This window comes from Ixodes scapularis, unplaced genomic scaffold (genome assembly GCF_016920785.2).
Source record: "Ixodes scapularis isolate PalLabHiFi unplaced genomic scaffold, ASM1692078v2 PGA_scaffold13__105_contigs__length_92229423, whole genome shotgun sequence".
Classification (NCBI taxonomy): Eukaryota; Metazoa; Arthropoda; class Arachnida; order Ixodida; family Ixodidae; genus Ixodes; species Ixodes scapularis.
The window spans coordinates 69,977,969-69,994,857 of NW_024609839.1; the positions used below are offsets into that span (position 1 = coordinate 69,977,969).

General features: G+C 45.6%; 1 protein-coding gene across 1 annotated transcript; it reads right to left on the reverse strand.

Annotated features, from left to right (window-relative positions):
• Positions 1-6,912: 6,912 nt before the first annotated feature.
• On the reverse strand, positions 6,913-8,292 carry LOC121835455. Its single transcript, XM_042289666.1, has one exon. It carries the CDS (start codon positions 8,290-8,292, stop codon positions 6,913-6,915), a length of 1,380 nt encoding a protein of 459 aa, XP_042145600.1.
• Positions 8,293-16,889: the final 8,597 nt, after the last annotated feature.

Here is a 16,889-nt window from a genome sequence, read left to right on the forward strand (position 1 = left end):
CCTCCTTCCGCGCCAGGCCCGCCGCGGCCAAGTCTCAGCGAGGCCGGGCCGTACTTGTTTGCTATCGCATACGGCGGAATAGATAATTTGTTTTTATTATAAAGACAGTTTTGTGTTCTAAAGTGAAGAACTAGCGTTTGTGTACCTTTATTGGAGTTATAAAGCACGGGAAAACGTCTGGATCGGCAAATATAATAAAGCGAGCAGAGTTGGAATCGCTCGGGTGTGAAGACAAGCTTTCTCTAACTCCGCTGAACGCAGACGATTAAAAAAAAAAGAATGCCAACGTAGTCTCGAATATATTTGGGATATCGGCATGCACTGCAAAAATATAATTTGTTTAGCCGTTTATTGCTGCAAGAGACGAGAGCAGGCGCACCATAGAATGCACTTCTCCTCGCGTGTAAATAGGGTTTCGTAAGCATGGACTCCGTTGCTAACGGGAGCTCGTGCCATCGTTTCGAGCAATTGGATTGGGCACACGCTCGCAAGTCTTGCAATTCATAGCGTACACTCTACTAAAACCTTTGTAGTATATTGAATGAAGTACATTTTCAGACTCGGCATCACTCGAGTTAGGCAAATAAAAGAGACCCCAACACGCGCAAAACCAGGGCCCGTTTGCTCGAAGCACCGCAGTACCTAGGAGGGGGATTTTGAAATTAAGTGACTGCACTCGGTGGGGATGTGGGAAAACAATGCGCTGCCCCGGTAAGTGAGCGCCGCTCGCTTTGGAACTAATATGTCGTTGTAGCTTCAATATCGGGCGCCTTAGTCAGGACTCAGAAGTGAATGGTGCACGAGGCTTTCGCTTTGCCTTGCCTCACTTAAATCGCAAAGCATGAGCAATGACCTCGCTGTATTTTTTAGATAGTCTTTTGATTCTGGCCATTCTTAAGCCTAAATGAACGCGATAATTGTCGGCATGGCAACGTCTTTCGAAAGTGGATTGCCTCGACTCAATCGGCCGGGTACTGATAGCACACAAAAGCAGACAGCGCGCTCGACCGCTTTGCCAGCACGTTTCTCATTTATCCGATTTATGAGCGAGGCCCTTTTTCATCCTCACTCTGTTTCGAGATATTGATTTGACGTTCTCACGCGCAAGGTACGCCCTTGAGTTCATTTGCAAAGCCTATAAGCATTGCCGCACACACGTGGGCGTACCTTACTGCGCGAGTTACAAGTGAGGACAGAGAGATCCTTCAGCAAAGCCTTCGAAAAACAATATAATTTTTTTTATTCTTTATAAATGATGTTTTATTAATTACAAACGACAAATTGCATACAAAGATCAAGAGAGGAAAACATTTATTGCAATAGAGCAAAATATTGCACATTTGTTTCCATCTATATTAGTCACTTTCTCAAGAAACACTCCGGTTCCACTACAAAGACATCCGTGACAAAATAGCTAATGCTTATTTCTTGCCATTCACAACCTCCTACACATAAGAAAAATCCCAAGTACAGCGAAACAACAAGTTATGTCCAGGATGTCGTCACAGATAATGCATACTATTTTGCTGTGACTGAGGATCCGAAACAATCTTTATTTCGATCCCACAAACATATACAAAAACAGCGGTACATGCAGGAGTTTCCCCAGCATTAAAATTAGGAGGCGGGGGGCGGGGGGGGGGGGGGGGGGTGCATTGAGAACAGAGGATTCGATGCGAATTAAGGGGGTGCCTTCAGAAGAACAAGGGCGGGATGTGCACCCCCCCCCCCCCCCTGCTACGGGGTGTGTAGTGAAATCCCTGGGTACACGATGTGTTGAGCTAAACATTTTGATAAAATAAAGTATATCCAGGTCACTCAGCTAGCATGATTTGTAGAGAAAAATAAATATTAAGTGTGTCCTCTTGACAGCAACCCAAGCCACGTATTCTGTGCTCTAAGGCTATATACTTCACTTTACTTGAACCAAATTCATCACTTTCATGCATAAGCTGACAGTGGGTCAAAGCTACAGGCACGAGACCGCAGCTTGGGGTATGAAAACTGGAAAGTATTGTTGCGGAACATTTTTAAAAACACCTAATTGTTTTATTGTTGTTGTATTTTATCAGTGCACTGTAAAAGTAACGTGAAAGTAATTTGTAACGTAACGAGGGAGGTAATCCGTTACTTTTTGGCGAAAGTGATTTGTAACGGTAATTCATTACATTAAAGGCTCGGTAATCAGTAATTGTAAACCATTACATTTTTTAAAGTAACGTGGGCACAAGTCTGGCTTTGCAGCGTCTTTCGTTGAACTTCAGCGAGTTTGCCGCAGGGGGGCGCGTCGGGGATCCACCTGCAATGCCGTCTTGCGTAGGCGTTGTCTGCTATAATGGTATTCGGTTGGCATACTAACCAGGGATTAGCGTTTCGAGCGGCGCATCGCCACATAGAAGCTACCCTGCTTCGTCCTTCGGCAAGGTTTGTCTACGGCCCGCAACGGCTGGCTGCTCAGAAAAAAAAAGAGAAGAGATCCTAAACTAGTTTAAACAAACATATTGGATGTGGTAGACACCATGTACAATACATAAAAAAACGATCGCATGGCCTCGCGGAATTTGAGTTTTAATCGAGTTGTCGCTGTTGATATTTCAAATTACACGTCGACGACGAGACCACCGTGGGTAAACAGAAACGCTAATATAAAGTAAAAAAAAAAACAACGAACATGGGGAATAATCTGAGCGTGCTTCGTGTGCTTTAAAATTTGCTAGATTTTTTTTTTCTTTTTTCCGGTCTTTATTTCTGAACTGATTTTATAGGAGCTTGGGATTCACGGTTCGCTGCGAAGTCTCGGTTGGTTGACTTCTTGAGTTGCCGTCAGTTTTATGAGGTTTTTTTTTCTTCATGATCATTTGTGTTTTGGTTTTAATTTTGTAAAATCAATAAAATATTTTCCACGATCACGTGATAGTTTGAAGTTTTCATAGTGGCATCATTTCGAGCATTCCTAACACAAGCAAGAAATTTGTGCTATATTGATTAGAGAGAGGTAGGCGTTTATTAAACAATGATGTCAACCAGCGCCTGGTGCTGGTTTGCTACATTGTGAAATGAACGGAAGCGAAAATCATAAAGATAGAAGAGAGAAAGGTAAACAGAAAAGGATAGAAGAGAGAAAGGTAAACAGAAAAAGATAGAGAGAGAAAACACACAAAACCAAAGTATTAAAAACTAAAAAGAAAAAAAAAAAACTAACGAAAATGTTTCACTGGAAATTGTCATCGGCCATTGCTGTTCATCTACTCCCCTACAGTTTCTTCTGTAAGCGAGTAGCTGCTAGAAATTTCAGCAGAGCTTTCGTAGCTTTATACCCCTCAGCAGCAGAGATCCATGGACCAAGCAGAGTACGAATGCTTACGTCTTGTTCATTTTGTAGCCTCAGGTCTGTCTTCATAAGCTCTCTTTCACGGCTGTAGTCCTTGCATTCACACAATACATGTTTGATGTTATGGGTGACTCCGCACGAAGCACAATCAGAAGACTCAGCTCTACCGATTTTATAAAGGTAGCTCTTGGTGTATGCCACATTCAGTCTCAAGCGATGTAGGACCGTCTCGGCTGCCCTTGGTAGTCCCCGAGGTGCCCGAAATCTAAGTTTGGGATCGATATTGTAAAGATAGGAATAATGATATTGAGGATTTCTCCAAAGGGAAGATGCTATTTCTTGGCCTATATCTCTAATTAAGTTATTTGCATCTGATTTAGAAAACGGGATTGACACAGTAATAGCGCTCTCATGAGCGTTTCGAGCGGCTCTGTCAGCGATAACATTTCCGGTTATGCCAGAGTGACCAGGAATCCACTGTATAATAAACTGGTGCCCTTTGCATGAAGCTTGGCGAGTTGCTTCCAGAATATCCTGTGCGAGTTGCAAGTTCGGGCTACATTTCCTCATCGTAGAGAGGGTGAGTAGAGCAGTTTTAGAGTTCACAAAGATAGCCCAAAAACTAGGACTCTCGGCTCCCACGCGAGCAACAGCTGCTCGAATTGCTGCGAGTTCCGATGCTGTTGACGACGTAACGTGGCTCAACCTTGCTTGTATGCATGCGTCCAGAGACGGAATATAGGCTCCCAGGGTCGATGATGCTGACATTATAGATCCGTCGATGAAGACATGTCTAAATGAGGCATAAGTTCGGTTTATGTATTCCAGCACTATCTGCGTAATCATGGGGGTGGGCATTGTTTTCTTCGAAGCGATTCCCGGAATACTTGTTGTTATTTCTAAGTGAGGGTACCTCCATGGTGGATAGCTTGGAATTACCGCAGCTTCGAAAGAAGTTGGGATGTAATCCTCCAAGAGTGCGATAACTTGTGCAAAGCCAGATGATGGTCTCTCTGTTACCATATTTGTGACGTGATGCTTATATGTACGAGATTTGTGACGAAGATGGGCTCTTGACATTTCTTGCGTTCTTAAAACGGCTGGTGAAATCGCTTGTGCTTCCGCAAGAGATCCCAAATTAGAAGTGCCTATAGGAAGCCCTAAACATGTGCGGAGAGCTTGTGCTTGAATACTCTCGAGTTCTTTTAGAAGAGTACGTGAGATGTTATGCATAGCAGGCAGGCTGTAGCGCAGAAGTCCGAGAAATAAGGCATTATAAAGGGCAAGGAGTGCGGAGACAGAGCATCCCCATTTGGTTCCACTAATCATCCTGATTATATTGATGAAAGAGGAGAGCTTCTTTTTAAGGCGTTTTACATGGGGGCTCCAGGTCAGCTGCCTATCGAGAGTGACACCCAGGAAGGTATGTTGCGTGACATATGGAATTTCCTTTCCGTCTATTTCAATTGGGTATTTGTCCGTGTGTTTTTTTGTGAATGCCATCGCTGCTGACTTTTCCGGCGATATGTGCAGACCTCGGAGGTGTAGGTACCGTGCGGTAATGTTAATGGCTTTTTGTAGTCTTGCTTTGTTGATATACAGAGATCTACTGCAAGTCCAGAAGCAGATATCATCCGCGTATATAGACACGTGAACGGTTTTCGGGAGAATTTTCAGGAGACCTATGAGAGAAATGCTAAAAAGCATCGGGCTGAGGACGCCTCCTTGTGGTACTCCCCTAGTAATATGATGAAGACCGGTGTTGCCGTCCTGTGTCGATATGTAGACTTCTCTTTCTTTTAGGTAATTGGCTATCCATTTGTATACACGTCCTCCAAATCCAATGGCCTTCATATCTTGAAGAATAGCGTTGTGTTCTACGCAATCAAAAGCCGACTTTATGTCCACAAATACAGCTGTTGTTTTTTTATTTACTACCTTCATTTGTTCAATACTAGTTACTAAGTCAATAACGTTGTCAATGCTGCTTCTTCCGCGTCGAAATCCATTCATGGACGAAGGATATAGATCTCTATTTTCTAGATCCCATTCGATACGGGTAAGCAGCATTCGCTCCATTACTTTGCCTATGCAACTTGTTGATGCTATCGGACGGTAAGAGTTAATGTCTAAAGGAGATTTTCCAGGTTTTAAGATTGGTAGAACCCGAGCAATTTTCCATTCCTTCGGTACAGAACCCGTTTCCCACGAGGAGTTAAAAATGTGTAGCAGTGCGGTCCTCGCTCCCTCCCCCAAATGGCGTAAGGCTGAATACCGTACACCATCCGTGCCTGGGGATGACCTAGCGTTAGACATCTCGAGCGCCATATGAAGTTCCTTTAAGGTAAAACATGCATCGATAGCCTTGCATACACTTACGGATACATGTCCCTCCTGCGCACTGACTTTGTCATGGGGCCTTGAAGAGCTGGAAGTGATCTTGGTACAGAACTCTTCAGCGACGACTGTTTCTGTTACTTGGCGACTCAGACTGATGGCGCAGAACGGGTGAATTTGCTGTGGCCTTGCACGTAGGCTTCGCATTATTTGCCATGTTCGATCGAGTGGTTTTCTTGGGTCAAGGCTGGAACTAAGTGACCTCCAGCGTCTTTTGGAAAGTTTGTCCAGGTGGCGTTGAACACGCTTTTGCGCTCGCCTAGAAGCCCGAACATCCTCAACATTCTTAGTCTTCCTTGCCCGGCGTTCTGCTCGTCGACGAATGGCCCGAAGACGCTCATATTCACCATCGACTGCAGTATAAGGTTTTGTCAAGTTGACATTTTTTTTCGCCTGAGAAGTTGAAGAGGTTACAGCCTCTGCAAGACCTTTTGGCTCGGTTACCGCGATACATGCGGATTCCATTTTGGTTTTAAAGTGATCCCAGTCAGTATAACACATTGTGGTACGTCGCTTCGTGCAGTGCATTCCTTGAATCGTAGTGTATGTAGGAACATGATCGCTACCGTGTGTTTCAATATCAGCAAACCACGTTGTTTCCCCAGAGAGGGTTGAAGATGCGAACGAAACATCTAAAGGACTACTCATAGTTGCCCCTCTAAAATACGTCGGACTTCCGTCATTGAGTACTACAAGATCATGTTTTAGAGTGAGGACAAATAATGCATGTCCTCGAGTGTTATTCTTTTTACTTCCCCATGATGCGTGGTGACTGTTGAAATCGCCCGTCAGAATATGAGGGGATGGGGTTTGCTGTAGAATAGTATCGAGCCTTTGAACGTCGAAGGGTGCTCAAGGCGGTATGTAGCCAGCAATAACTGTGAAGGAAACTTCTGCTTTTCTAATAGTTGCTGCGATATACTCATTTGTAGGGTGTGGCGGGATGTTATGTTGAAAATATGTCAGATCCTTCCGAACGCCGAGTAAAACTCTGCTGAGTTCATTTCCTCCGTGAGAATGATACAGTTCATATCCTGATAACCTGGTGTTATGAGACACTCGCGACTCTGAAATCGCAATAACAAGAAATTGATATTTAAACACAAATTGACGAAAGTCCGCTAGTCGGTTTCGAAGACCTCTCGCGTTCCATTGAAGGACGGTGGCTTCACCACGAAGCTTCTCTAACGAGACCATAGCTTGATAAGTGGAAGTATTGCATCGATCACAGTTAGTAGTGCTTGGGATAGGGGAGACTCCCATGTGCAAAGGGTACTACGGATGACATTGACGATTGTTTGAAGCTTTTCCCCAGTAATAGACTGTTGATCTTTGGCTGGTGCCTTGGATTTGTCCTGCCTGGGTTGCCTGTTTTCTTTGACTTCTACATCAGATTTCGAAGCTGAATTGGGGAGTCTGGGAAATTCGTTTTCATTCTTCAACTCCAAGGTGGATACTTGGGCGTCTCTTGGCTTCACATGTGTTTGGATTTGTCTAGCGTTTGGCAGCTGTGTTGACGAGGAGGGTTGTGGATCTTGAATTCCCTCCTGTAGAAGTTGGTGAGCTGCCAGGTCTTGTTTCGTTTTTGTACCATCTGTTTTAGAGCGACCTTGGGGCACTTTCTCCTTCGATGACAGTAGGGCCGCTTTTGCTGTTGTGTACCCAACTTTAGCTTCGCTCTTGTACTGATATATTTTCTTTTCCCTTTGGTACACAGGGCACAGATGCGATGTCGAGTCATGTGCTTTACCGCAATTTGTGCAGAGCAGCTCAGCCGCTTCACACTTCATACGGTCGTGTGCTCCTCCACAGCGAGTGGAGCGCACGCCATTTGTGCAGGCGGTTTGGACATGTCCAAAACGACCGCATTTCCAGCACTGACGTGGTTTCTCTATGTACGGCTGCAACTTGAACCTTGTGTATCCCACGGTGACATATTCTGGTAGTGTGTCCGTGCTGAAGACGACTTTGACAGACTCAGATTTACCCAGTCGAGAAATGGAAATGACGGGTGCAGTTGCACGGACTACCGATTGTAGCTCGGCTTCGGTAATGTCTGCTGGTACCTGGTAGATCACTCCGGCCGCCGATTCCCGTGGAAGTGGTTCATAAGCGATGACAGGTATTCCACCTAATGAGGTGAGTCCAAGAAGCGCTTTCGTGGCTTCAGTGTTTCTTGTGCCAATCGCCAGCACGTTGAGTCTTCGATTGGGCCTAACCAAGATGACCCCATCTGAAGCAGTCATTTCAAGTTTCTCTGTAATCTTCATCGGGTTAATTGTTGCAATCATGCTTACTGGGTCTTTGGGCTTGATTATCACTGTAAGGCGGGGATGAGCCTGGGTCATGGTTTTGACTGTCTTACTGCTGCAGTCTGAGCTAGTAGATGGTTTGCGTCTCTTTCTGCCCAGGACCATTTGATATGGCTCTGAATTCATATCTTGATCATCAGAGATACTTTTGTAGTAGGATATGGTGCTTGAGGAGCTCGACATACCCGTTGAATCCTGTTCCATTTCGGTTGGCGTGGCAGCTTGGCCGGAAGGAAGGCCCTCCGCGGCCATGGTCGATGAGCGATGCGTCAAATTAGAAGATCGTATGGTTTTTCCCTGGCCCGAGCAGTGAGAAACTTGATTAAAATCAAAATATAGCGAGACGCCCACAATAGCAGTGAAAACAAAACAGACTTCTTCTTCTTTTTCCCTATATTGATTAAGGAATGCACTTGTTAATTGGTTTCTTCGCTCTATTACTTGGTTTTCATTAATAGACATTCCACGTTGGCTTATAGTTTAACTTTAAAGCAATGCAGGAGGCCTGGCAGTGCTGCAAAAATAATGGATTTCTAAACCGGTATAGTAATAAACTTTCAGAACTTATTCCAAACCTAATAAATATTTCCCGGGCAAGATACTTTTGAGTCTTTAATGCGCTCATAATACAGAAGCTGCCCTTCTCGTCTTTCCAAAATCTAGCGGGTGAATTTAAAGTTCTTATTCGCCATGTTCCATTTTTGGTGCTTTTTAATGTGCTGGCATTCACATTTGACTTTTCACCAAATCTTGTAGATACTGTCAGGGAAAGAAACGAGCAGATAATTGGAATCGGCATGATAAAACCCGAGACGGTGGCAAGAAAAAAGGACGAAGCACAATGTTCTGTTTTGTCCTTGTTTTCTCTGTCCCGTGTTTTAGTATGTTGATGAACAACCAGCTCGCCTGCCCGATGACGTTGTCTTCCATTAGATTATTAGATATCTGAAAAGCAATTTTTAATGAGGCGAACATGTCCTACAAACTGAAACACAAAGAAACCGCACACTCAGAAATAGGGGCTGTAGTACTCGCACACTCCGTCCCATATAGAACACGCCAAAAACTACAATTCAGTTCAGTTCACTGACGTTGAATCGACGATGCCAATTTTCTCAAGCGGTTTGATAGTCGAGTGATGCAACTTATTAAAATAGCTAGGTGTACTCATTAAGGACTTCAGGAACACATTTAAAGTTTTATTAGCCCTGCTGCAAAAGCTCAGTGTTTTTTTGTGTTTTTTGTAGTATTTTACGCCTACATTAGTGATTTAGTAAGCTATATGTCACAGCTATCAAGCAGCTCGTAAAAGTTGGCATCGTCAGTTCGACGATAAGACAAAGGCGGAATGTAGTTTTCGAGTGTTATATATGAGACAATGGGCGAAAGTACTACACCAGGCTATTTCTGAGTGTGCGTACCCTCTGCGACGGCCACGAAAAATAGACTGAAGCCCGATTCATATGGTCGGATGTTACCTGCAATTTCTCAGTTGCTACGTCGTTCCAGTGGCAAAAATAAAAAATAAAGCGTTGAAACTGCAGTGTTTAACGTCACAGATGCGAAATCGCAAGCAGAATCGCACAGTGCGAATTAAAGCGCGAAACACATGCGCGTCAAAATTGTCCGATCCGGCGTGCGAACTGTAGGGAAGATGGCTGCTCCGAATCACCGCACAGGGCGGTTCGCGACACATGGTTTCGGACGCGTCGTTGTGCCGCTCCGTTCAGCTCCGCCCAGTTTCGCGTATCTCTCTACCGAATGGATGGATGGATGCTAATGGCTATATTTATAACGGACGGTAGCTCGCCCCACCTAGCCTAGAAAACTAAAATACTTCCCTCGCCCTTGGTTTTTCTGACTTTAAAAGAAACGCAATATTTTGATTACATTCTATTAAAGTGTGCGTGTTTGAACTTTTTTGCGTGAGGCTACTTTTCTGCTCAACATCACTTAATCGCGATGAACCGCAGCGCACCTTCGGAGCCATCCCAGCGAAGCAAGCACTGCGTACAAATCACGTGACTACGTACCGCGCGCATTAGGGAGTCTTCGTAGATCGTTTTCGCCGTCCCGCAACACACTCCGCAACCCGTTACGTTACCGGGTACTCTACAGTTAAGGCTATCCGCGCGCATGCGCAGTAGCGACTTCTTCGTTCCGGAGGGCTTAGCGGAGGGGGAAACGCGACCTACGAAAACTCCCTATTAATGCGTCTCTCCCGAAGTTCACGTGACACTCAGATGACATTGGATTGGCTCGTAGCGTCCGCTGCTGTCCATCCTAAGGTGGAACGGAGTATATTCGGGTTTCGACGGTCTCGATCGGTCCCAGAAGGCCGGCTTGCTTTGTCGCGCGAATGGCGTTCGTTTCCTTCACAAACACGACCCGCGTCGCGTGACGCACCGCGCACCGCCATATCCGCTTTCCCGAGCCACGTAGCGCCTCCTCGCCCGATCGGTCCGAAAGTCACGTGACAACATGACCTTCGCGCCATTCGTGCTGCCATTGGCTGCGGTCCTCCGAAAATCGGACAACGGTGCGGCGATATCTGTCAAGTTGGACGCACGCCGGCGCCGGACGGAGCCCCCATCCGACGCTCCGGTGCGACGAAAACCCTCGCCTCCGAACGTCGTTCCGGCAGTTCGCACGTCGGATCGGACAGTTTGGACGCGCATGTGTCTCGCGCTTAAAGGGGCCCTGCAATCATATTTAAGCGTCTACCGTTTTTGCGGTTTCCACGTCTCTTGGGATTCGGGCAAGCCAGCGGGTACGGAGAGGGTAACTAAATGTCAGTGCTTCATATTTTAACCGGACGACGCGGAAACCTCCTCCACCGACGAGGGCGACCCGCGGTACCGAAAGCGCGCAAAATGGGACGTTTTTGGTCCGGGGCTTACTACTGGTCGGAGCCGCTAAAAGCTTCTCTTTAGTCGAAATACAAAATATAAGTGGCGCGAATCGTTTCAATTATTCATAAAAGTAGTTTTTGTTCAGTATTTTAGATAAAAAAAGAAACGAATGGGGTTCATAAAGTACGGAAACATACATACATACCAGATATGACCAGTTCAGATACCCGCCACCAAGCGGTGGAAAAGGCGGCACATACTAGAAAGGAGTAGTGGGATCAGGCGCCTACACGGAAAGGTCCCGGATGTACGCGGCGGCTCTGCGGTCGTATGGGAAGGAGGATCCGACCGGCTCCGAGCGTTCCGACGGCGAGAAGCTTTGTCTTGCGGTTTGGCCATTTCGCGGTTTGGCAGCGCAACGTAGCTCTCATTCTGAACTGATCTTTACCCCGTGTTTGCTGTCGTTTGTGGCCAATGAAGTGTCATGCCGAATTAGTGTTTAAGCGCGCAGCAAATGCAATGAGAGCCGCTCTCGCTGCCCGCTGCATACAGCCTATCCAGAACACGCTTTAATGGCGCCCTCTCGCGCCGTCGACACGGAGTGCGGCAGCTGTGAGCGCTCGATGAGCTCACTACTCCTCTAGTTCACGGCCACCCATAAGCAACCAAGGACGTCATGAGGGAGGTTATTTTTTGCTTGTTTTTGTAATTTTAATTCGCCTATTACTTTTACAATAAAGGGAATTTCGAGAAAAGAAAAGTTTCACTAAGGTACTACGTTCAGCGTGCTTAGGTTCGGTGCAAGTTAAAAATTAGTAAAAAAAGTCATCGCAGGGCCCCTTTAAGGCCTACTGGAACAGTGCGCTACCGCTTTTTCTGTGCACGTGCTGAATTGAGGAATGCCCTTGAGCACTATTTTCCAGGAGATAAAAAATACATGCGAACATACCTAAAAAAAAACAAAAAAACGCCTCTTTGCGTGTTAGCTGCGTGCGAAGTTAACTCCCCTATGCATGTGGATATCTCTTGAGCGGAGAGAGAGGCTGGCACCTGAGCCTATAGTTCGGCAACATACTTCTAAATGCGAAATCATTAACTGTCCCATGTAACGAAGCCGGAGTTGTCTGTAGCAGCGAAAAAAGGCACCTAAATGCCGTCTGTAGCACCGAAAAACGGCACCTGTATTCCCATTGACTGAGTGAAACGGATGCAAAAATCTCATTGGCCAAAAGCACAGCAACGCGGATGCATCGTCACGGAAACCGCGGAGCCGGCGCGGGCGCCGCGCCTGCGCAACGGAGGAGCGTGACGTCACCACCGGAGTGTCGTGTGGAAATAGAAGACGTGAGGCGCTGCTTGTAAGACTGCGCTGCGTGTAGGAATGCGAAAGATTCCTACACGTAAACAGTTTTAAGTGTCTTCGTTTATTTTTTTTAGATTAAGTGGAGATGCGGGTCGAAACATCAAGTTTATTTTGGGAATATTTTTTCTTGAATTATTATTCTCGGACATCCTAGGTTTGTGAGTAAAAATATCTAAACAATATTCATACCAGAAGTTAGTAAAAAAAAGTGTCTTGCAGACTCGCGGTGTTCGAGATATCCCAACTTTGCGCGAATATCCGCTATCTTCGAGAGGCTGTCTTTCGGGACAAAGGCTGTTTCCACGTATCTCGGATTCGATTTACGATATATATACAACACTAAAAAGCACGTTTTTTCGCGCGGGAAGGTACCGAAGCAAGCGCAAGTTTCAAGAAAGGCGGCGCAAATGGAAGCGGAGAACATCATCGGAGGAACGTTTAACGGTGGCTGCGAAGCCTAAGCACGGTAACGTCGTCTCTTACGACGCAATCGATTCTTCGTTCACGTTTCTGCCCGCTACGAAAACGTTCGCGTCCTTAGAAAAACAAATTCAGAACATGGGACTCTGGCTCTGCTAGTTGAGTGGTGTGCGACATCGGCGCACTGACGATATATACTTCTGTTCTGAGCGGTGCGATCTGCCCTGCTTGTCGCGAGTGGAGATTCTTTACGCGTTTCGAGTCGGCTGGGAAGCGCGAGGGATTTTCATGGTTCCAGAAACTACACTGAGAAGAGCAAGCGTCCAGGGCAGTTTCTTTCTTTTGACGTCTTCACCAAACCGTGCCGCATCAGATGGAGACGTATGAGTGCAAATCGAAGTTATGACAGCAGGAGCTTTCACGAGTTTTTGCTGTCATCTTGACGCCGTCAACTTCTGCGCTTCTGCGCGATTTTCAACCTGCTACCACGAATGTACAGCAAGACCTTCGCTAGCAAGAAAATACATGACAGTACCGCAAAAACTGACACTCAAAAATTCGTAAAGACCGAAATGACGTCGTGGGAGGAACAGTTAGTGCAGATATCTAACGGCACATGCTAGAGGGGCCAAAAAAGTCACAACATAGAGTGGTAGACGGTTTAATTGACACTTTAATGTTTTTCTAAATATCCTACCTATGTTCTGGCCATATTTTATGCAGTTGCATAAGATATCTGTGGAGCATACATCTTTTGAACCTAAAGATTTTTATTTTCTAATTTTGCCACTTTGGTTTGCCTTTGCAATTTTTCCAATCCGTGTTTGGTACTTACAATCTTCCAGTCATAATAAATATTTCTATGTATTATCTTAATACGTAGAGTGCCGATACCTATTTAAAATGACAATATATTTTTCTTTTTTTTTTAAATTTAGCTAACTTTTAAAGGGCTTCCAAAAAGAAGGCATTAGACGTTTTAATTTTCTTTCTTAAATTAAAAATGTGTATGCAGCTTTTGGCTACATACAGTAACTCTACACTTCATAGGAAGCATAATAAACAATTGCATTATGCCCTTTATAAAAAAAATGGTGTGCATGGGCGCAAGAGGGCCTTTTGCGCACAAAAATGTGCGCAAAAGGCCCTTTTTATGTAGTTCTTTCTGCCTCTGAACACAAACCTATGAAAGCTGCATTAAAGTGAATAACTGTTTTAAAAAGAGAAGACAACACCTTGTAAACAGGGTTGGGCAGTATTGCGATACAAATGTATCGTTATACTATTTTAGAAATACATTATGTATTTATTTTTCTGTATCGCAATACAATTTTTCATCCGTATTTTGTATTTCTCTATCGAAATACATTTGTGGATGTATTCCTGGTATCGCGACACTACCAAGGCCAGATGTACCGCTTTACGTTTTTCAATTAGTCGTTTAATTTATTTCGATGGAAAAAGCGTAAAAGTTGAAATTCTGCAGTGTGCAATCGTTTGTATGTTAATAAATATGACACCGTTAACGTAGATCGTGTTTCTTTTCTGTTCGTCCTATACATTAACGCGTGCACACAGCCGATCCATCGGATTATGAGGACATTGGAAAGTGACTTTTTGGCAAAATGTATTCCACTACCGGCATTTCTGCACAATGTAGTCCTGTATTTTTATTTTAAAATACTTTTTATATGTCGCAAATGTATTTCTCATACGCACACTCTAAGAAATGCCTGCGCGTCCACTTACACGCAAAACACTCAAAGAGCTAATCTCTGCGACCTACGAAATTAGCTCAGCGAATGAAAGCTGATTTCGTGGGCAACATATTAGCGAATTATCATCACTGGTGCCAATTGCAGCATTTTGAATACCCAAGCTATGAAATAAAAATGGTCTAAAATGAATGAAAACATTCTAGCTAATATCAGAAATCCACAAAAAAATTACTCTAATTGTGGGTAAAGCATGTGGTGCTATTAAAGACAAAAATAATCCCTGGAGAAGGTGGACAAGAGGAACAAAGGACAAACACAAATCTCCAAACACAGCTAGGTGTTTGGAGATTTGTGTTTGTCCTTTGTCCCTCTTGCTCCCCTTCTCCACGAATGATTTTCGTCATTTCTGTCCAGCTGGCTTGCACCTTTGCATTTAATTGCATTATAATTATAGGTGCGATTAAAGTTGCGACTTTTGACAATCGGCGAAACTTCCAAAGTCACCGCGAATTCTTCCAAACCAAATGCTCTACAATAAGGAAGAAATAAAAACGCTTTAAATATTACGCGCCGTCGTTTAGCCGATTTCAGCCTTTCCAGTTTGAAGGAACGCCTACCCAATTGCACGTCCGCTCACTGCCGAGCGTTTCGTTGGCGTTGGGAACCAATAAAAAGTAGACAGTTTTATTATTAATGCGTATACAAACGAACGCAAGCATTGTGTGCTTGCGTTAGCGTTGCGTGTTCCACACTGCGCGGAGTTCAAAAATTGCGGTTTTGGATTGGAGATTTGCAACGATGCGCATGCGCAGTGTAGAGCACGGCAACTGTAACGCAAACGCACGGCGCTTGTGTTTGCTGCTATACACAATAAGAAAACTCTCTAATAACGTGGTACAATCCCATACCGGCTGCAGCAATACATTGGAACAGTGAAGAGTGTTGTTTGCATTCGGAAATGACATTTTTCGAGCCATGATAGCGAGCAGTTCCGCCGTGCCGGCTGAGCAGGAGAACCGGGGGGACCCTCAAAGAACGCTTCCCGTTTCCGCAACGGCAGAGCGAGCAACGAACTAAGATGCGAATATTTAAAGGGGCACTGACAACCTAAAGGTCATATTTGTTTTTGTTGTCACAAGCGTTGCAAAATGGAATCGTAAATACGCAAAAAGAGCAAAAAAAAAATTCCCACTCGCGTGAGCTATTTTTTATTTGGCGCATGTGTCTCTCGCTCCTCACCTCCTCGCGTCTTTTTATTTGTGACGTAATCGATTATGGAATTTAGAAGTTTTGTAAGCGACATTTCTATGATATTGCCGCGCGCAAGGCTGAGAAAGCAACGCTCGGTCACGGTCCTCCAGAAAGTTCCCGTTTATTCATGTACCGCACGTAACTTCTATCATTCATCCCTGCTTTTGTTTTCTAGAAAGTGCGTGTTCATTCTCGCCCCGATCACGCGCCGCTCGAACCGCTTTCGCCGAATCTTCGAGATAGCGGCGCACTCTAGATAAAAGGCCGCCCGCGACCTTGTCGAGTCAGTCTCGCCCCACTGCTCGATTCTGCTGACACGCCGACTTCGACGCCCGCGACGCTCTGCTTTCTTCTGTTTCCTTCTTTATTTTTGGCACAAGTTCGCCACATTAAACGTTTATTTATTTCTGTTTATTTCTTGTTTATTGGTCACGACTCACCACCCGTGACATTCTGGTGGAGGTGCTGGGTAACCGCATGCCCGTGCAGCGTTCCCCTCCCAGGACCCGCAGTGCAAGCCCGACTCCAAGCTCGCTGAGAAGACCACTCAGCGCGGAACCTGAAACTCGGACCAGCCGCCGCACCAAGGGAGAGGATCCGGAGTACGGTTTGCTCCTGGACAAACCCAAGCCGAAGAAGACGACGATGGACAACCACTCGCAGGCCCCCGCCGCTCCTGCCGTCGTCTACCTACCCGTCGCTCCTCGGACACCGGCTCCGTTCCACGGCGAACTCCACGAAGACGTTGAAGATTGGATCGACCAATTCGAACGCGTCGCCCGCCACAATAGCTGGACCAACGAGCAACGGCTGCAAAACGTGTATTTCTCGCTCGAGGGGACTGCCAGAAGCTGGTACGAAAATCACGAGTCTTCATTGACATCCTGGGACATTTTCAAGAGCCAGCTGAAGACGACATTTGTCAACCAGCACCGCCGAGAGAGGGCCGAAGACTTACTGCGTACCAGGACTCAAGGCCCCAACGAGAGCATCACCGGCTTTGTGGAGGATGTTCTCCGCCTAAGCGCCCGCGCCGATCCTCAGGCTACCGAGGAGAAGAAGCTGCACCACCTGATGAGGGGTGTGAAAAGCGAGATTTTCGGCGGTCTCATCCGGAATCCCCCAACAACAGTCAACGAGTTCATCACGGAGGCGACAAATATGGAACGGGCCTTGCTAGCCCGCGCCAGACACTACCAACGACACCCTGGCGTAACTACTCTAGCGACATCTGGATCTGACCTG

Coding starts and splice junctions, on each gene's coding strand:
- LOC121835455 (XM_042289666.1), bottom strand. CDS start 8,292: ATGGCCGCGGAGGGCCTTCCTTCCGGCCAAGCTGCCACGCCAACCGAA.